Genomic DNA, 22,161 nt, shown 5'->3' with positions numbered 1-22,161 from the left:
CGCAGTGTTTGGTTGCTGTGTATTCACAAACACTTCACAGGCAAATCAGTTTTCCACAAAAGGAGGATTCAGAATGCTTAGGTAAACAGCATTTTATTACTGCAGGCCTTCAAAAGTATGCACTGCCTACTGGTTTTTTTAAAATGCATGGTATATCTTTGCTGACCCAGAACACATGGGCAGCATTGTTTGGCCTCTGCATGTGACTTGCAGCAGCAATGCCTTACCTGTAAAAGCAGCTGTACTTTCATATGGTATTGTCTGGGAGATGTAAACAAAAAATTCTGCCCACGATTTTTTTTTTTATAAATGCCTTTATCTGTAGGCAAAAAAGTTCCAAACAAAAATGTATCCTACTCATTAGTAAAAAAGTAAATAAGCCCTGTCTTGAGCCCGCTTATAAGGCTGCTTTCACACTGATGCGCTGTGGTTTCCGCACACCGCTGGGGCAGCACAGTGCACCTGCGGCTTTGCTGCGGGTTAGCTGTGCTTTGCCATAGACTTCTATTATATCTTGCAGGTGTGGTACACAATCTGACAGCACCAAAACTTCTGCATTCAATTTGAGGTGGAGGGCCACATTAGAGGGCTCCAAGGGCCATAGTTTGAGCACCTCTGCAATACCCATGTTAATTCTGACAAACTATGTACAAATATACACACCTTATATGATGATTATATGATTCATACATTAGTAATTATTTTCTGTATACACTGATCACCACTGGTTCGAATACATTTACTTACTTTTTCCTCTCCTTTTCCCTTTTTAGGGTCTGTGATCCCCCTGCTTGTTGTGCTTGGGACTGGAGTAATTCTGTTGCCGTCTTGCGTTTCTTGAATTCGTTGACTTCATCCTCCAGGCTTTTCTTTTTATCCTCAAGCTTCTTCTTCTCCTCCTGGTGCAATTTCTTCAAGCGGTCAAACTTCTCATGCAGCTTTAAAAAAGAAAAGAAAACAAAATTATCAAAAAACCAATCAACCCTCAGTGGGCTGCCTGATATAGAACTTTTCCAGAGCAGAAAGACTTAGCAGAATAGATTTGTTTACTTCTGTATTCTTAGATTAATAATCTACCATCAGAATGTCTTTATTTACGAAAGCTTCAAGAGAAATAGATGCTATTGAGCTCAGCAAGAAGGTATTGAAATTGCACAGGTATTGCCTGTAAATTATTTATATTTCCCCCTTTAATTATGCAGAATGCACATCACTTATTTTCTCCCCCCTCTATATTTAGATCTATTTACTTTAAAGCTGAACTAAAGAGATCGAAGTTGGATCACAACTGGTCGTCTTTGAAGGCTTTCTACAGTGCTACATGACACATATACCGCTAGCTGATATATTACACTGGCAATATAGCAACCATATTCATTCATGAATCTGTACAGCAAACATTACCAATTGGTTTTAACTGATCAGTCAAAACCATATTAAAAAAAAAAATGGTGAAGGGCTATAGTACACTTAACATTGTCAATAAATGTTAAAAACAGAAAACTGTCTAATCCTTACCAGTTATTTCAAGCATAAAATTTACAAAGCAACTCTTAATGGAAATCTACACTGCTCAAAAAAAATTAAAGGAACACTTTTTAACCAGAGTATAGCATCAAGTCAATTAAACTCCTGGGGTATTGATCTGGTCAGTTAAGTAGCAGAGGGGATTGTTAATCAGTTTCAGCTGCTTTGGTGTTAATGAAATTAACATGTGCACTAGATGGGCAACAATGGGATGACCCCCAAAACAGGAATGGTTTTACAGGTGGAGGCCATTGACACTTTTTCCCTACTCATCTTTTCTGACTGTTTTGCATTTGGCTAGGGTCAGTGTCACTACTGGTAGCATGAGGAGATACCTGGACCCTACAGAGGTTGCACAGGCAGTCCAACTCCTCCAGAATGGCACATCAATACGTGCCATTGCCAGAAGGTTTACTGTGTCTCCCAGCACAGGGGGTGGGGAAACGGGGACACAGACCTCTACAGGCTAGACAATGGCACCCTGACCAGATTAGGTATCTGGATGAAATCCTTGGACCCCTTGTCAGACCCTACGCTGGTGCATTAGGTCCTGGGTTCTTCCTAGTGCATGACAATGCCTGGCCTCATGTGGCGAGAGTATTCAGGCAGTTCCTGGAGGATGAAGGAATTGATACCATTGAATGACCCCCATGCTCGCCTGACCAAAATCCAATACCCCAGAACACCATCCGTCTCATTAGGAACATGCCCCGATATTGTCATGCATACAAGCACATGGGGGCCATACAAACTACTGAGTACCATTTTGAGTTGCTGCAATGAAATGTTTTCTGAATAAGGTTGGCAATGGCAGCCTTCATATTCCTCTCAAAATAAAAATTTCCATTGAGAGGCAACTACAAACCACAATCAGAGGAGTTCAGGAGTTCTGAGAGAAGCATGTGGCTCCCACACCACTGGCTGGGAATCAGACACAAAATTATTTATAAGAGAATTAACATCTGCTGTCAGTCAGCTGAAAGTATAGGTCTCACTAAAAAAAAAAAAAAAAAAAAAATATATATATATATATATATATATATATATATATATATATATATATATATATATATATATAATAATAATATAATCTCTTTAAAGTGAATCCAATGCCAAAACATTTTTCTTTTAAATATATATATTTATTATTACACATACATATATATGGATATAAAAAGTTTACACACCCCTGTTAAAATGTCAAGTTTCTGTGATGTAACAAAATGAGACAAAGAAATTTCAGAACTTTTTCCACCTTTATGGTGACCTATATACTGTACAACTCAGTTGAACAACAAACTGAAATCTTTTAGGTGGAGGGAAGTAAAAATAAAAAAACTCAAATAATAATATGGTTGCATAAGTGTGCACACCCTTAAACTAATACTTTGTTGAAGCACCTTTTGATTTTGTTCCAGCACTCAGTCTTTTTGGGTATGAGTGTATCAGCATGGCACACCTTGACTTGGCAATATTCGCCCACTCTTCCTTGCAAAAACACTCCACATCTGCCAGATTGCGAGGGCATCTCCTGTGCACAGCCCTCTTCAGATCACCCCACAGATTTTCCATTGGATTCAGGTCTGGGCTCTGGCTGGGCCATTCCAAAACAGTAATCTTCTGGTGAAGCCATTGCTTTGTTGATTTGGATGTATGCTTTGGGTCGTTATCATGCTGAAAGATGAAGTTCCTCTTCATGTTAAGCTTTCTAGCAGAAGCCTGAAGGTTTTGTGCCAATATTGACTGGTATTTGGAACTGTTCATAATTACCTCTACCTTGACTACGGCCCCAGTTCCAGCTGAAGAAAAAGAGCCCCAAAACATGATGCTGCCACCACCATGCTTCACTGTGGGTATGGTGTTCTTTTGGTGATGTGCAGTGTTGTTTTTATGCCAAACATATCTTTTGGAATTATTGACAAAAAGTTCAACCTTGGTTTCATCAGACTAGAACAGTGTTCCATGGTATATTTAATGCTTTGGAAATTCTTTTGTACCCTTCTCCTGACTGATACCTTTTAACAATGAGATCCATCTGAAGCTTTGGAAGCTCTGCAGACCATGGCTTTTGCTGTAGAATGCGACTAAGAAAATGTCAGGAAAGACCTACAAGAATAGCTGAACTTTATTTGGGGCTAATCAGAGGCACTTTAAAATGATGGCAGGTGTGAACTGACTCCTATTTAACATGATTTTGAATGCGATTGCTTAATTCTGAACACAGCTGCATCCCCACTTATTAGAGGGTGTGCACAACTTATACAACCACATTATTTTAGTTTTTTTGTGTTTACTCCCCCTTACTATAAGATTTCAGTTTGATTTTCAATAGAGTTGTACAATTTATAGGTCACATTAAAAAGGTGGAAAAAGTTCTGAAATTATTTATCTTTGTCTAATTTTTTTACATCACAGAAACCTGACATTTTAACAGGGGTGTGTAGACTTATTATATCCACTGTGTGGATATTTCTCTCTCGCTTGCTAGAAGTCTACTCTTGGAAAAAAATAATTTAAAAAATGCAGGCCTTAGATATACTTTTAAGTATAGTGAGGAAGGTTTAGGACCTCTCACCTCCTGTCCTGTTGATTAGCATGGGAAATCTCTCCCATGAGCACTACAGTCCTTGCAGTCTAACAGAGAGCACTTGTGGATAAGTGAACAGAGTGATGACTTCATAGGTGTGCCACTGCTTCTTCACCACCCCGTCACAGGCTAAACTCCAAAACAGGGGTTTTTAATCAGGGGATTCAAGTCAAAAAGTTTTCAGATTGATGTGGGATTCTCCTTCCAAAAACAAAGTTTGTCTGCACATATAATTTAATGTACATATAATAAATATTACATTAGTGTAGCCTCCTCACCTCCTTTCAGCGACCCCTAGGGGCCCACACACCACTGCACAGAGCAGGCATCTCTTTTTTTGAACTCACTATTATGAGAGTGAGAATCTACAGAGGATCGCTGTATAGGACTCCATAAGGCTTAAAAGGTGAAGGTGTGGAGGAGGCCAAATAGGAGGATAGCCTGAGAGGTACCATCCAGGAGTGTTGAGGATCCAGGGTGATCCGAGAGGCGTGTGGGCCCCTAGGGGTCGCTGAAAGGAGGTGAGGAGGCACTGCAGCCAAAGTGGAAGAGTGTGTTTACACGAGTGGCACTATGAAAATACACTGCATGTGTATATAAGCATCACTTGGATTCTATTGTTTTACATTGTTTTTTGATTTATTATTTGGACATTGGACGATTGATTAGTATAAATTGACCTGGCACGATCACATGATATGTTTATTTGAGGTGGCACTATCACAAAATATGTTTAACAGTTAAATACAAAACAGCACTATTATGATATATATTTTATTAATATTATTTATGAATTAAGTGACACGTGTGAAGAGCACAGAGGTTTACAGGCACTGTGAGATTTCTCACAAGGTTAATATATATAGTTTTATCATTCACATAAAGATTGTTTGGAATATGTTTTTTAGCGCTACACTAATGTAATATTTATTTGAGCACTGTTTTTGGTATCAGTTGGAGTGTAAGCAGCTATAAATTAAAAAAGGGGGGTGGTCCATAGAAGCGCAGGAGGACTTACAATAAATGTACATATGTTTTAAAGCAAACTTGTACCTCTTTTTCTGCTTCTTTTAATTCTGCTTCCTTCTCTTTTACCCTCTGCACAAACATTTGTCTCATTTCTTCCTCTTTCTTCTGCAGTTCACCTAGAAACTCATTCCTTTTTGCTTCATATGTCTCTTGTAGGCTAAATACAGAAAACACATTTAATTTTTATTCAATGATTTAAAACAAAAGATAAGTTAGGTCCAGGTATAATAGTTCTACCAAACAAAGCTCACACGTTAAAAGAAAAAGGGTTTACTTAAAAAAAAAAACATTTATACTTACCTAGGTGGATGTAGCATCGAGCTGATGCTGCATCTGTCCCCCGCCGGCTCTGCAGTGAGAACTGAGCAATCAAGCACCGCTGATCGCTCAGTTCTCCTCTTCTGCTCTGAGCAGAGAGCCGTGATTGTTAGTCACCAGCTCTCTGCTCTAAACCCCCCCCCCCCCCCCCCCCCAAGTGCTCACTGTAGCGCTGAGCTGGGGAGGATCTGTCTCGGGGTCTTGGCGGTTTGCTGAGAGGTTGACCCAGGTATCTGTCTGCATCCCAACCATATGGTCGAGATCTTTTCATAGCCTGGACCAGCTGAGTGATGTCAGCCGACAGTGGGCTAAAGTCTGCTGTCGGCTGAAAATAAGCCATAGGAGTGTATAACTAATTGCACTCCTGTTATCCATAGGACAAGTATAGCCAAAAAAAAAAAGTTTTGGCTATACTTCTCCTTTAAAAAGGGGATCAGATGGTTTATGGCAAACTACACCCCAATATGCATAGTTGGTGCTTTGTGACAACCATTTAGACAGTGAACTCAGTCCTTGAGTACTGGGGCCAAAAATCAAGAACTAATCCATAGGAAAGAACAGGATACCTTAGATGGGACAGAATATTGATCTATATTACTAGCTACATTGCTAACTATAACAAAAAGCAAGTTGTATCCACCAGTGAAGTAGGTAAGAGTAAAAAATCTTTTCATTAATAGTTTACTTGAGAGCACAGCATGACCACTGGGGTGATGCAGAAACAAGATGGATGCAGTGAACAGCCCGACCACTAGGATGCAATGATGTCCCTACACTAGGAAGAATGACTGTACATGATCCTCTGCAAAAATAGCAATACCTGAAAGGTTTACTGTCAGGGTCGGTGTCCTGGAACCCCATTTCCTCTAATTTGCACCGTCGGTACAACTCATAATGACGCGTGTGTGTCTGTTCCCGCAAATCTTCCATGTTCACCCGTATAAGCATTTCTCGTAACTTTACAAAGTCACAGTGTGATTCATTTTCAACTGGAAGAAAAGAGATCCTGCAGTAGGTGTTTAAATGTACACACAAATATGCATTTGTCAAACAGCAAGCAATGTGCTGTACTGAATTATGTATATGTACTGTATTAGTCCTCATGCACACTTGACGTTTTTACAGCTGCTGTTTTTGGCTTTTGACTTTTTTTCTACAGCTAGTAAACCCCCCAGCATGTTATCCCATGTGTCCATGCACACACAAACTGTAATCATTTTACGGCTTGGACGTTTTTTGGCTGGAAATAGCAAAAAAAAAACAAAAACACGTTTTTAACGTGACTTTGAACAGCTAACTTTACCAAAACGTCCAGTGTGCATGAGGACATAGGGGGCCTACACTCTGGATGAGAGACTCCAGCTCACTCATTTCAAGCAGTTACAGCAACATGGCTTGATCACCAGGTGAAAATAAAGGAAGGAAGGCCTAAAAATGAAAATCAATGCAGCCATCATATCTAAGAATTTCTAAGTCGCAATATAATCAATCTTAGCTTTTGGGCTTAATACCATTTTAAACTATTTTTTTTTTTTTTTAGAACATAACATATTCATTTAAATACTTTCTTGGGCTTCATCTGAATTTACACCAGTACACAGTATTCAGCATTACTTCAGGTTCTGAGCCATGAAAGGGAATATTTCCATGTTGAATTGGAAGATTCAGGCACAACCAGCTGAAGTCAGAGACATGAAGAATAAACAGTCAACCAAATACCTTGAACAGTGCCCCATGGGTACTGCCGGACCTTCATCATCTTGTTTCCTATTTTGGTTTCCTCTGTACTCCCAACAACTGCAAATGGCAAATGAGCCTACAGAAACCAAGAGTGTTAAAAAGCAATAAAAGGAAACAATACAAACATGCATTTATAAATTTATAATATATACACAATTTTATTCTGCTTCATTTTCATACCAAATATTTGCATGCTTTGTGACAAGTTAACAGTTTATGAAAGAAACAGTCTGGAGAACACTTACATTCATTGTCCCATTAATTTCTGCCACAGTTTCATCATCAGTTGGAAACTGATAGATCTGCACCCCATTACTGACCAGTTCACTCGTGATTTTAATCTTAAATTTAGTTAGTTCGCTTTTTGAAATGGAGTCGGACTTTGCAATGATGGGAATGATGTTAACCTGCAGAGGAAAATGAAACACACCACAGTTTATCATCACTTATGTGCCGGACTTTACCATGTATGCACAACCATATAGGACACTGTCATGGAGTCTGGTAATGTGTTTGTTTGAATGTGATGAATTACTTAAAGTGGAATTTAATTCTCTCAATCAACATTGATTATTCTTAATCTTTATGCTGTATTAGAAAAGTATATCTATTTACTATCACATTTAATTGTTTTAAACTTTGTTTTTACATTTCTTCAGATACTTCATGGTTACTGAGCCTAGACAATTGATGTCATGCATCCCAGGAAGGAGTCTTAAGGATGGGAAGAGGGGATTTCTCAGCTAAACACACCCTCCTATTTGCATGCCTGAGCCAAGGGCAGATGTACTCCAGGAAGTAAATGCTACAAGAATCATCCGCCCTTATTCAAGATGGCCATGGCCAGAAATGCTAGGGGGTGTTTTTCAAAATGATTTTTCAACAAAATAAAGCTTGAATACATGGATGCATAGGTAAGCTTGCTTTGAACATTAAACATTCATGAAATAGTGTTTTTGGTTTGTGGTGCGCAGATGCAGTGCAGTTCTGTTTTAATATAAAAACAATCATGCTTTTTTCAAATTAAATTGCTCAACACTGCAATTACAAATATGGTATGCACATTTATCCTCAGTAGAACAATTTACAGAAGCAATGAATACAATTGCAATTTAAAAATGGTTCTAAGGGCTAGACAGTTTTTACCCTAATGACTTTCTGGCATGAAGGCGAAAAAAAAAAAAAAATATGTCCTAGAAGTACTATCACTGCTCATCTCCCTATATATCTCAATCCAGCATTGTGCCCATCTGTAGCAGCGCTCTTCCTCTTCTCACAGGCTCCTGCTAGTGTCAAAGAACATCATGTCTTTAATTTTAGAAGAGAAATTCCAGCCTTTACAACCGCTTTAACTAATACTTATGATTAAATCTGAAGGATGCAACTAGTTAAAGTTAAACAGCCAGCTTACGCTATGTGTAACCTCTGTGGTCCCTCGGGGGAGGGCACCAACAGCTAGAATTCCATCTCATAACAAAGACTAGCTAACAGGTACATCCTAAAAGCCTCTCAGATATTCATCTGGTGATCAGTTAATCCTAACAATGCATGTTCATGGTAAAAAACAAAAAAACAAACACAGTTTTATATGCACCATATACAGTATATATCTATATCTGAATCCTGCTACATTACTACACAATGGCTGCCTTTGCTGCTCCTTTTCACAAGGCAAGTCTATGAGCTGTCCTTATCTGGGCCAGTTAATTGTTAGTCTCTGGGTCCCCGGAGCCACCATGTGGGAAGTCGGCTGTGACTTCCTGTGGCACCACAGTCTGCTTCCCACTGAGCATTCGCGAGCAGCGCTACACTCTCTAAATGGTCCCACAGGCTCCTGGGACTGCTGATGTGTCCCATGAGGTTGCAGGCAGGGAGGCAAGAGGGCAAACTTCTGCTGGGATCGCCTAGGCCAGGGGTGGGCAAACTTTTTGACTTGAGGGCCGCAATGGGTTCATATATTGGACCCGGGGGCCGGACTAGCTGCTGGCCGGCCCAGCCACTACCATGCCATCCATAGTAAGTATAGTAATATTCCCCCCATAGTAAGCATAGTAATTAATCCCCCATATAGTAATTCATCCCCCATAGTAATTCATCCCCCCCCATAGTAATTCATCCCCCCCCATAGTAATTCATCCCCCCTATAGTAATTCATCCCCCCTATAGTAATTCATCCCCCCTATAGTGTCAATTCACTTACCTTTGCTTCGCGCGTTCCTCTCGCCGTGTTCCCGCGCCGTTCCGGTCTTCAGGGCGGACTGTGAGAGGAGAGGAGTTCATCACGCTGCCCAGCCTACATCCTGACAGCCAATGTTTGCCACGCTCCGCAGGGCGGATTAAAAGGTCCGCCGGGCCGTATACGGCTCGCGGGCCGTAGTTTGCCCATTGCTGGGCTAGCTGCAGAGTCCTGACTTTTGGGGCAGCCGCCCGAGAGGAGGGAGGGGAGCGGGCGCCCGGCACACAGAAGAGCCTCATTAAAGTGTGTAAAGAGCCGCGGCTTGCCGACCACTGGCCTAGGCGATTCCAGCAAAGTGGGAGCGGGTTCCTGTTTAGATATACATATATGGGTTAAAAAGAAAAAAAAGAAAAAAAAAAACGGAAATTCTTGAAAACATGGGAACCATGGTTGACATGTGCTTTTCCCGCGCTTCCCTCAGCTAGTCTAGGTTCATGACAGTATTGGCGTTCTGGGATTCCTGCTTCGGGTCTTGCTTTCTTCTTTATTCCTTTTTCCTTTCTTTTCTGTTTGAATCTGTGAGGCGGTAGATACTTGCCTTTGGTATCTTGTTGGTGTTATATCACTGTTTTTTTATTTATGTACCTTTAATGGCCCCTATGTGGGCGCGCCTTTTACATTGTTGGCCATTGATAACCCCTGCGTGGGCTTGTCTTTTGCTCCAATTTTCCTTTGTTAAAATTGTTTAAAAAAAAAAAAAAAAAAAAACTTTATAAAAATCATTGAAATTAAAAAAAAACAAAAAACAAAACTAGATACTCCTTATCCTATCTACTTATACTTTCCTTTATGGGCAACAAATGTATGGCCAATATTTTTCGCGCATGAGCAGAGCCCTGTAAACCCTCTTGTATTGAACTCGCTTTATTTTGTAAGGCTGTGCACAAACTGTTGGCCCTATCCTGTATTATAATAATCATCATCAGTATAACAAGTTAAATAGGAGATGGCTATGCAATCTTAGCCTGTTTTCCAACACTGACCTTGCTGTCCAGTTTCTTCATAGTGACCAGGTCTATAGATTTCAGGGAATGACCAGTGGGGGCAATGAAGTACAGGCACGCATGAATACGAGAGTCGTGGTAGTTATGAAGAACTCGCTTAATCTTCAACTCTTCCTGCAAGTAGGCTTCAAACTGGAAGTCAATGAACTCGACAAGGGACTTGTAACTAAGATAAAAGTGAACAAGTGTGTGGGTATTTAAAACAAGAGAGTTTATACAACCTAGTCATGTGTATACAGTGTCCGCTCTGATTGCTACAAATCACCTTTTAGATTTACTACATAAAGTTCACTAAATATAGAGGGACCAATATGAAAAATCACAAGAATTAAATGTGAAGAATACCCAAAGAGATCCCTGTAACATCTTCTGTATTACAGATGAGATAAAAACAAACCAGCAACTGGCTTTGACAGCAAACAACTAAAATGTTCTGGGATTTTTCTGTTTAGCGTGGAAATATGCATTAGTACCATACACTTATATTTATACAGGAAATATTTTACATGTACAGTGCATCCAAAAAGTATTCACATTTTTTGTTACAGCCTTATTCCAAAATGGATTCAATTCATTTTTTTCCCTCAACGTTCTACAAACAATACCCCATATAATGACAACATGAAAGAAGTTCTTTTGAAATCTTTGCAATTTATAAAACACACACACACACACACACACACACACACAAACCCCCTTTGCTCAATACATTTTTGAAGCACCTTTAGCACCAATTACAGCCTCAAGTCGTTTTGAGTATGACGCTACAAGCTTGGCACACCTATTTTTGGGCAATTTCTCCCATTTGTTTTTGCAGTACCTCTCAAGCTCCATCAGGTTGGACGGGGAGCGTCGGTGCACAGCCATTTTCAGATCTCTCCAGAGATGTTCAATCGGGTTCACATTTGGGCCACTCCAGGACATTCACAGAGTTGGCCCGTAGCCACTCCCTTGTTATGTGGCCTGTGCGCTTAGGGTCATTGTCCTGTTGAAAGATGATTGCCCCAGTCTAAGGCCCAGAGCGCTCTGGAACAGGTTTTCATCAAGGATGTCTCTGTACATTGCTGCATTCATTTTCCTTCGATCTTGACTAGTTTCCCAGTTCCTGCCACTGAAAAACATCCCCACAGCATGATGCTGCCACCACCATGCTTCACTGTATGGATGGTATTGGCCAGGTGGTGAGCGGTGCCTGGTTTCCTACAGACATGATGCTTGGCATTCAGGCCAAAGAGTTCAATCTTTGTTTCATCAGACCAGAGAGTTTTGTTTCTCATGGTCTGAGAGTTCCTCAGGTGCCTTTTGGAAAACTCCAGGCGTGCTGCCATTTGCCTTTTACTGAGGAGTGGCTTCCATCTGGCCACTCTACCATACAGGCCTGATTGGTGGAGTGCTGCAGCGATGCTTGTTCTTCTGGAAGGTTCTCCTCTCTCCACAGAGAACCGTTGGAGCTCTTACAGAGTGACCATCAGGTGCTTGGTTACCTCCCTGGCTAAGGCCCTTCTCCCTCGATTGCTCATTTTGGCCAGGTGGCCTGCTCTAGGAAGCTCCTGGTGGTTCCAAACTTCTTCCATTTACGGATGATGGAGGCCACTGTGCTCATTGGGACCTGCAATGCTGCAGACATTTTTCTGTACCCTTCCCCAGATCTGTGCCTTGATACAATCCTGTCTCGGAGGTCTACAGACAATTCCTTGGACTTCATGGCTTGGTTTGCACTCTGACATGCATGGTTAACTGTGGGACCTTATATAGACAGGTTTATTCCTTTACCAATCATGTCCAATCAACTGAATTTCCCACAGGTGGACTCCAATCAAGTTGTGGAAACATCTCAAGGATGATCAGTGGGAACAGGATGCACCAGAGCTCAATTTTGAGTGTCATCGCAAAGGCTGTGAATACTTCTGTACATGTGTTTTTTTTCGTTTATTATTTTTAATAAATTGCAAAGATTTCAAAACAAACCTCTTTCATGTTGTCATTATGGTATATTGTTTGTATAATGTTGAGGAAAAAAATGAATTTAATCCATTTTGGAATAAGGCTGTAACATAACAAAATGTGGCAAAAGTTAAGCGCTGTGAATACTTTCTGGATGCACTGTATAAACCTCATTTTAGTACCTACCTATGATATATCTGCTATGGTTTTTTTCTCAATTATTCAACTTTAGCCAAATCACTAAACACCCAGCAAGAACTGGTTTACCAGAATAAGAATGATTCTGTTCATTAACATACTGCAAAAATAGCATAGTGTCACCTACCTGTCCCATCCTATTGACTGGACAATGAAAAAGCAGCAGCTCACTGATTAAACCAAATCTATGCCTCTTGGGGCTCATTCACATGGAGGTATTATATTCTGCATACAGCATATAGTTCTGTACACAGTTGTGCACTAGTCTATGGGACCACTGAAGCAGCTGCATTAAAAAATCCAAGGCTGTAATTTCATTCATATTCATGATGTATGCATGCATCATAATGTTCACAATGTATGCAAAATTTGTGCTAATGAATACAAGCAGGAAGCATTCAGAGACCCTACTGGAAGCCACCAATAGATTGACCATTGATAGTCATTCTGCCCATGAACTATGGGTGATTCAATGACTCATTCAGACTGACAGTGTATAATCAGCAGGCGCCACAGATTGCACACTGTTGATATTGACAAGATGTCTCCAGCAGCTGCAGCCAATAGAGTCCCTGTACATATGCCAACGTTGCTCAAACATTACACGCATACAGCAAATACACAGGGAGGCTTGATCTACTAAAACTGAAGTGTGCAAAATCCAGATTTTGCACTCTCCAGTTTTAGTAAATCAACCACAGAATATTTCAGTCAGCCTCTGCCAGCAAGGTCCTGTGTATATGTGGACAGATTTCAGATACATCCGTGTGAATAAGCCCTTGTTATATTATTCTGTTTAGAGTAATATATTGGCAGCACTACACAATAGAATCTGGAAGGCTTTCATGTCATAATCAGAGCGCTGCCATGCAGGGAATTTACAAATTCACATACCTATGACAACTTTAAAGCTAGGCTCCAGGTAAGGATTTTGTTGCATAGTTATATCAGTCTATGCTCAGAAAAAAATAAGTATACTTTACATATTCAATTAAATAAGGGGTGGACTCCTGCGCTGCCAAATATCCTCTCAAGGGATGAAGTAGTTGCTAACACCCGATAAAGATAAGATGAAAAATAATTTTGTAAAAGATGGTGTAGCGCTGTGTGTGCTAAAATTAAATATTATCAAATCATATTATTGTGAATAAATGATATAACCCAGTGTATCCTCATTAACTTAATAGAATTATAAAGTGCAGTATAATCCAAAAATTAGATCATTACAATCAAAGTGACCAAGTATTACACCATGACATACATAAGTTGCAAAAAGTCCCAAAAAGTGAAAAAATTAAAATGTACAAAAAAAAATTAAATAAAAATATAATATCTAGATTTTTCAATTCTTCAACTATATATTACAACTTTACATTGCGTGCTCATGTAAATGGTGCCAATCTATCCGTCATCTTCTGGTGTGTGCGCTCATCTCACAAATTCAACCCTCAAGAAGTCATAGAGCAATCAATATCGCCGGATGATTCCAGGCTGGATGGATCTCTCCCTTTAAATGGACACAGGAACAGCTCCCACCGAAATCAAACAAACGGTCAAACACATCTTTAAGGGGTCTTCAAATGGCTCAAAAAGAAGTCAGGGAATAGAGCGTGGTGACATCATTATGTATGGAAGGCAATCACCATCTTGGGACTCCTTATATGTACACCTGACTGTGGGATACACAGTACATGCTTGATGGGTCTGTGACCCTTGTTTTTAATGCGAGTAGCCCTTTGGCATGGAATCTTTTTTTCCCAATAAACATCATAAATTACTACACTATGGAAGTTCTATCTCTGACTTCTTTTTGAGCCATTTGAAGACCCCTTAAAGATGTGTTTGACCGTTTGTTTGATTTTGGTGGGAGCTGTTCCTGTGTCCATTTAAAAAGGGAGAGATCCATCCAGCCTGGGATCATCCGGGGATATTGATTGCTCTATGACTCCTTAAGGGTTGAATTTGTGAGGGGAGCGCACACACCAGAAGGTGATGGATAGACTGGCACCATTTATATGAGTACGCAATGTAAAGTTGTAATATAAAAGTTGAAGAATTGAAAAATCTGGATTATATATATATATATTATTTTTTTTTTTTTTTTTTTTGTGCATTTAAATTTTTTCACTTTTTGCCATTTATGTATGTCACAGTGTAATACTTGGTCACTTTGATTATAATTATCTAATTTTTGGATTATACTGCACTTTATAATTCTATTACGTTAATGAGGATACACAGGGTTATATCATTTATTCACAATAATATGATTTGATAATATTTAATTTAATTTTAGCACACACAGCGCTACACCATCTTTTACAAAAATACTTCACATATTCCATACCTGTGGAACTGTGGTGGAAGCGGACAAATCGGTGCTACTACAGTGGTCTTCCAAGTTCTGTGCTGTGTAGCTGCCCTTTTGCATAGTGAACCCAGGGGGTTGCTCACTCGGCACAGAACACCCATTCTTTTTTTTTTAAGACTACAATGTGTTTTTTGATTAAAGTAATGCATGCCATTTAATTTACATTATCCCTTCTCTTTCTGTATGTGGATGATGGCACTAATTATTTTAATAAAAAAAAAAAAAACACAAATCAAGTACTTTTTTCCTAATCCTTTTTCCTCCTCCCTCCTCCTCCATGCCTACTAACCAGCCTGTCTGCAGGGAAGCATAAGCAGGAGGAGCTTCTAGTCCTCTGGGTTTAGCTGGTTAGTGGGCATGCAGGAGGAGGGAGGGAGGGAGGAGGGAGTGGGCTGTCCTTTACCACTGAGTATACTTCCACATGTGTGACTCTATAGTCACATGGGCTTCTCATATGTGATAGAGAGGAAATGCTCAGCATAGAAACTCACTGAAAACTGAGCATGTGCAGTAGCAGCCAACTGCATTGGGGACATGGACAGGAGGGGGAGATAGAAAACCGCAGGATGGACCAGGCTTTTTTTTTGCAGAATACAGAAAACAAATCCCATAGTGACTGAGTAAGTATGAACAGCATGCAATACAGCATTTATTGATAGTTCTTTATGATGTGGGTTTAATGACACTTTAAATATGGTAGGTGTGTGTAGGGTCATGATCGACACCTCATTAAGAGCACCAATTCCCAAATACCCAAGTAATATGGAAGTGCAAAAATCGCTTAGAGAGTTTCCTTTGTTTCTTGCTCTAGCGGCAACTCTAAAAATGTGTATTTTCCTACCATTTGTTCTGGTGATAATGGTCACCAAGACAAAGAATGAATCACTCCAGCAGGGACACAGAGGAAAATGAAAGTCTGGTGTTAATTTTTTCCCAACTTCATCCAGAACTAGAAGCGTCCTACTCCTGCATGTGGTACTACAACACTGTGGTTGCTAATCTACAATTAAGAATATGTGCATGTCGATGAACGGGAGATAAACATTTTGGCTGGAGTTTTACTTTATTGACCAAGCTTCAATTAAAAGAAAACCTTGAGTTTAAAAAAAAAAAAAATCCATTCTGGCCAGCGCTTACAAACATTTGAATGGTGATAATCTGAATTCCATATTGAGTCTTTACTTTAAAAGGTTTAAATTGAAAAGATTACAATTGCCATGTGCTTGTTGCATAATCTATACAAAGCTCACCTGTCTTCCTTATTAACTTGGTCCCCAAATCCTATGGAACTGACAATAGTCATTTTCAGACGTACACTACTCTCTGTGAGATCATATGTGCAAGTTTTTAGTTGAACTCCAGGCTGGGCGTGAGAACTTTGTTCACCCTCAAATTTTGTGTTAAACAATGTATCCATAAGAGTGGACTTTCCAAGACCAGTTTCACCTTTAAGACAAAAACATTAGTAAAATCAATACCCTGCAGCAGCAATAAAGAACAAACCGCTACAAAGTGAGGAGAGAAAATGTGATGTGTGTAAGTGTGGTTGTGGGGCGGACATAGCCGCCATTCATCAAGACAGAATCTAAAAAGCAGACATGTTAAAAGCTGATCTCCATTTAGGATGAAAGTACAAGTAGCACAGCCTTCCATGCAGTAACACTATAGGGACCCCACCCCGTCACAAAACATATTTATTACAGGTACTTATACAGCGCTGTCAGTTTACGCAGCGCTTTACATATATATATATATATATACACATACATACATACATACATACACACACACACACACACACACACACACACACACACACACACACAGTGGGGATCGAAAGTTTGCGCACCCCAGCTAAAAATTTGTATTAATGTGCATAAAGAAGCCAAGAAAAGATGGAAAAATCTCCAAAAGGCATCAAATTACAGATTAGACATTCTTATAATATGTCAACAAAAGTTAGATTTAATTTCCATCATTTACACTTTCAAAATAACAGAAAACAAAAAAATGGCGTCTGCAAAAGTTTGGGCACCCTGCAGAGTTAATATCTTGTACTGCCCCCTTTGGCAAGTATCACAGCTTGTAAACGCTTTTTGTAGCCAGCCAAGAGTCTTTCAATTCTTGTTTGAGGTATCTTTGCCCATTCTTCCTTACAAAAGTCTTCCAGTTCTTTGAGATTTCTGGGCTGTCTGTCACGCACTGCTCTTTTAAGGTCTATCCATAGATTTTCAATTATGTTGAGGTCAGGAGATTGTGAAGGCCATGGCAAAACCCGTGGATTTCGAGGTGTGTTTAGGATCATTATCCATTTGTAGAAGCCATCCACTCTTTAACTTCAGCTTTTTCACAGATGGCATCAAGTTACCATCCAAAATTTGCTGAAATTTTATTGAATTCATTTTTCCTTCTACTCGTGAGATGTTCCCTGTGCCACTGGCTGCAACACAACCCCAAAGCATGATTGATCCAACCCCATGCTTAACAGTTGGACAGAGGTTCTTTTCATTAAATTCTGTGCCCCTTCTTCTCCAAACGTACCTTTGCTCATTCTGGCCAAAACGTTCAATTTTAACCTCATCGGTCCACAGAACTTGTTTCCAAAATGCATCAGGCTTGTCTATATGTTCATTTGCAAAGTTCAAACGATGATTTTTGTGGTGAGGACGTAGAAGAGGTTTTCTTCTGATGACTCTTCCATGAAGACCATATTTGTACAAGTATCTCTTTATAGTGGAATAGTGTACCACAACTCCAGTGTCTGCCAGATCTTTCTGGAGGGATCGTGCAGTCAAACGTGGGTTTTGAATTGTTTCTCTCACAATCCTGCAAGCTGTTCTGTCTGATATTTTTCTTGGTCTTCCAGATCTTGCTTTAACTTCCACTGTTCCTGATGACTGACATTTCTTAATTACATTCCGAACAGAGGATATTGACATCTGAAAACGCTTTGCTAATTTCTTATAGCCTTCTCCAGCTTTGTGAGCGTCAACTATTTTCAGTTTCAGTTTTCTAGACAACTGATTAGAAGAACCCGTGGTGCTGATTGTTGGGGCAAGGTCAGATGAGTCTGGGCATTTAAAACCTTTGAGATTGACATCAACTGGTCTTCCCAGACGATGATTGAGAACAATCCATGACACTGGCAGGTCTCAGCTTGGCAAAGGGGGCAGTGCATGCTATAAATTCTGCAGGGTGCCCAAACTTTTGCAGACGCCATTTTTTTGTTTTCTGTTATTTTGAAAGTGTAAATGATGGAAATAAAATCTAACTTTTGTTGACATATTATAAGAATGTCTAATGTGTAATTTGATGCCTTTTGGAGATTTTTCCATCTTTCCTTGGCTTCTTTATGCACATTAATACAAAATTTTAGCTGGGGTGCCCAAACTTTCGATCCCCACTGTATATATATATATATATATATATATATATACACACACACATATATATATATATATATATACATGCATATATATATATATATACATGCATATATACATATACATACACACACACACACACATACATATACACACACACACACACACACACACACACACACACACATATATATATATATACACACACATATACACACACACGTGTGTGTGTGTAAATAATATATATATATAAAAATTACATTCACATCAGTCTCTAACCCTCAAGGGGTGTACAATCTAAAGTCCCTAACTTACAAACATACATACACATACTAGGAACCCACACCAGCACAGGGAGAACATGAATTGTCACTCATGAAAATTGGTATCTTTCTTTATATTCTCTGTGGCAAAACCCAACTCATAAGGGAAATGGTTTCAGTAAGATAACCTTTTTTAACCGGGGTTCCTCGAGAGTAGCTAGAAGTCCTTTGAGCTGTGGATAATTGACCTCCTATTTGATGGTGCCTGCATAGTCCCAGGGCCAACACTACTTGTCAGCTGTATGACACAAGTAAGCCTTTTAGCCTTCTGTAAGGGTGGTATTCTGACCACCACTGTAAAAGGAGGGCATTCCACTCACCTACCACCAACATAAGGGGCATTTTACCCAATGATCTTCAATGGTTTTAGCAGGGGTGTTCCCCAGAGCCTGAAAATTTCAATGGAATCTTTGAAGGAAAAAAGGCTGCAAAAGCCTGCAGTGGATTCTATAAATCGCAGCCTGGAAAATCAGAATACTTCAACATTTAGTTGAATTGCATGCAAAATGACCGATTTTGCATCAGCTTAAAGGCTAACTGCAAATTTCACACCATGTTATACTTGCATTTAGGGTATGAATTCACATGTTGAATTTAGAGTATGACATACAACATAGACAAGTCCCTTACCCAACTCTATTCTAAATGAATAAAAATTAGGTTTTGCTTTAGATATACTTCAAGTCTGTCTACTTTTCAACTTTACACAAGATAGCGCTCATAGAAAAAACAAAACACAAACACACTGGTTTTCTAAATATATCAGTGCTTTGATAGCACCAAGATATTTAGCTATATGTGGATATGCACTTTAAATTATACAGTCATATGAAAAGCAAATTACGGTTTCTTTATTTTATCTGCATGAATGGCTATTTTAAAGCAAACAGCTTTTCATATGTCTGCATTGCTGTTCACAAAATGTATTGAATGAAGCTTCTCCTTTCCTTTGGTAAAACAGCTTCACTGTACCCCTCAGAGTTGCAGCATTTCTACCAAATCTGGAAATGGAAATAGTATTTCCTCTTAAAAGTGAAGTAATGGATTTAACACATATGTAAAACAGGTTAAGGACGTTCTGAAAATTCTCCATCTCCAAGGTTCTGAAATAACATAACTATATTTAGCCAGTTTTTGTTCCCCAATGTATTTTAGGCACTAAAAAATGGAACGCACACAGCAAAGTAGTTCAGCTAAGTGGAAGATCTCTCTCTCAGTTCTGAATATTTAACTTTTGTTATAAAAACATATTTAAAAGAAAAAAAAAGCCACAAGCAAAAATAACAGTCAATATATAATAAACAGACATGCATTGGTGCACACAATCATTTATTTGTACTAAAAGCCTTTTTTTGTCAAATTTATTTGATTTTCTCACCTGTTTAGTTCCAGTCTTAGGATTTTGTTTGCAAGTTTTTCCTTTAATTGTCAATTTTATTCTCACCTGTTAAAATCCAGCATTTCTCTACTTTGCTGGCCTGTAGAGCTCTTCCCTAGAAATTTTGGGAAGCCATGAGCAAATTCTACTATAAAATTTTGAAAACAAGTGTGAAGTCATATGAGGTGTAGTATACCAGCAAATGAAGATATGGAGGTTTATGTGAATGATCTAACTAGAGCTGGGGAGCAATACTGCAGTACATGGCTGTAAAAATGCATAAGAGCCTTTTTTAGCAATGCAGCACACCACAACATATGGCATGTGTGGTTTGGTACATTATGCGGTGAACTCTACTGTACAGTGCATTGGGGTACCATTCACATTGCATGACATTGCAACACACTTAGAACAGGTGAATTCAGGTAATGCACGCCCTTAACGAACTACTGCTGCAACATACAAGTTTTAATTGGCCATCGTGTCAGAACAAACAGCAAATCCAGAGATACAGGCATCCAAATTTAAAATCTTGATTTTTTTTCTTTCCTGTAGAAGTTGAGAACTAACCGGCTTTCTTACACCTTCAAAGCCTCCCTATTTGCCAGTGCCACCGCATTAAAGTATATGTAAACACTCACCTTGTAAAACAACTCATCCAGTTTAAAATAGAAATAAATTGGCAAAACATTTGTGTATACATATAAAAAGGGGGGGGAAAAAAAAGTTTTTTTTATAAGTGATAACATACCCTCTGTTCTCAGCTGCTTAAGGAGCACACTGATCATTCAAGTGAATGGCTGGGGGGGGGGAGTCAGCACAAGCTTGATAATTGGATAAGAGCAGGCTGAATTCCCAGTACAGCTAGAGAACTGACCATGCTCTTCTCTCATGCCTAGTGTGAACAGTTTTTAATAGGAAAGCAGAGGGACTGGTAGGACAATCCGGAATTTCACATAAATAAAAGCAATGCAAGGAGAACAGGATACTTTTTCATATAAGTACATGGTACAGCAGGCACATATCAGAATATGAAATGTTGGCTTTAGATATTCTTTATAGGACCAATAGGAAGGTCCAGAAGGTGTCAGGGGAAAAAAAAAATTGCACAAAAAAAAAAAAAAAAAAAAAAAAACAAAACTTTAGCTGCCTTTATCTTGAGATGAAAAACTCTGCTTAGTCCTTTTTTCACTATACACTCTGGCTGAATTGCCCGATTTTGTGAACAATCACACATGGGTCCAGTTTAAGTGTCTTTTGTTTGCAGTCAAGATGCTTTTCTTTATGTCTAATAAGAAGAAAGCTGCTGCTACAGCAATATTTAAGGCTCCATGCACATATAAGCTCAAAAGAAAAAAAAAAAAAAGCTAGAAAAAACTCTGGATGCAAAATGCTGATAATAACATTGTTGTGCTGGCTTGTAGTAGCTTTTTAGAAGCATTTAGGTGCGTTGGCTTTTTATTAGCATTTTTACAGTACATGAAGAAAAATAAAATAAAAAAAAAAGCGGTTAGGAGCATTTAGGAGTGTTCAGTTTTTTTTTCTGCCTGGAATACGCACCCAAAACTCTACAATTTTTTTTTTTGCTCCTAGAAGCTGAAGCTTGAAAGAATACCTCCAGCATAAAATAGTGTGCATGGATACATAGGATACTATTTGCTTCTAGGTGCAGAAAACTAAATGCTCATAATAGCTTCTAGGAGCACTAGTGTACATGGAGCCTAAGGGCCGGTTCACACTATAAAAACGCAGTCCAGATGCATTTTGTATGCGTTTGTTGTGTGTTCCCATGCGGTTATGACGAGTTCCAGTGCGTTTTTTAAGCATTCTAGTTCATTTTTCCCCTTTTGCTTCAATTTAAATAGGGTTCTACTTTTTTTCTGCATCCGGAATGCACTGGAACTGCAAGCACTAATGTAAACTATGACATCGACAACCATATAACCTACTTTCTGTGCGTTTTGGATGCAGAGAAAAAAGCAACTGAAACGCATGGAGTGTGAACTGGCCCCAAAAGGCATATGGTGCTTTTGGTGGACAATTTCAGATGTCTTATTAATAAAATAACCGATCTCTGCGTTGCCATCTTTCGACAGGCGGTAAAAAGAAAAAACTTACATCCC

General features: G+C 39.2%; 1 protein-coding gene across 5 annotated transcripts in view; it reads right to left on the bottom strand.

Moving 5' to 3' along the window:
• The window catches only part of SEPTIN6 (septin 6), an 84,767-nt gene that overhangs the window by 25,861 nt on the left and 36,745 nt on the right, over nucleotides 1–22,161 (bottom strand). For 4 of the 5 annotated variants that reach the window (XM_089684901.1, XM_089684899.1, XM_089684902.1 and 1 more), the window contains exons 3-9: nucleotides 16,205–16,400; nucleotides 10,421–10,607; nucleotides 7,447–7,608; nucleotides 7,181–7,277; nucleotides 6,282–6,450; nucleotides 5,168–5,300; nucleotides 748–938 (exon numbers count right to left, since the gene is read on the bottom strand). In XM_089684901.1, the coding sequence (XP_089541027.1) occupies nucleotides 748–938; nucleotides 5,168–5,300; nucleotides 6,282–6,450; nucleotides 7,181–7,277; nucleotides 7,447–7,608; nucleotides 10,421–10,607; nucleotides 16,205–16,400 (1,135 nt within the window). Of the gene's footprint in view, nucleotides 1–743; nucleotides 939–5,167; nucleotides 5,301–6,281; nucleotides 6,451–7,180; nucleotides 7,278–7,446; nucleotides 7,609–10,420; nucleotides 10,608–16,204; nucleotides 16,401–22,161 lie in introns of those variants that run through there. The other variant, XM_089684903.1, reaches the window with a different exon arrangement.

The sequence above is a fragment of the Staurois parvus genome, unplaced genomic scaffold (assembly GCF_062004578.1).
Source record: "Staurois parvus isolate SC_StPar_1 unplaced genomic scaffold, SC_StPar_1.0 ptg000361l, whole genome shotgun sequence".
In the NCBI taxonomy this organism is placed as follows: domain Eukaryota; kingdom Metazoa; phylum Chordata; class Amphibia; order Anura; family Ranidae; genus Staurois; species Staurois parvus.
The sequence above is the reverse complement of the archived record's forward strand: the minus strand, read 5'-3'. Positions and strand labels throughout refer to the sequence as shown.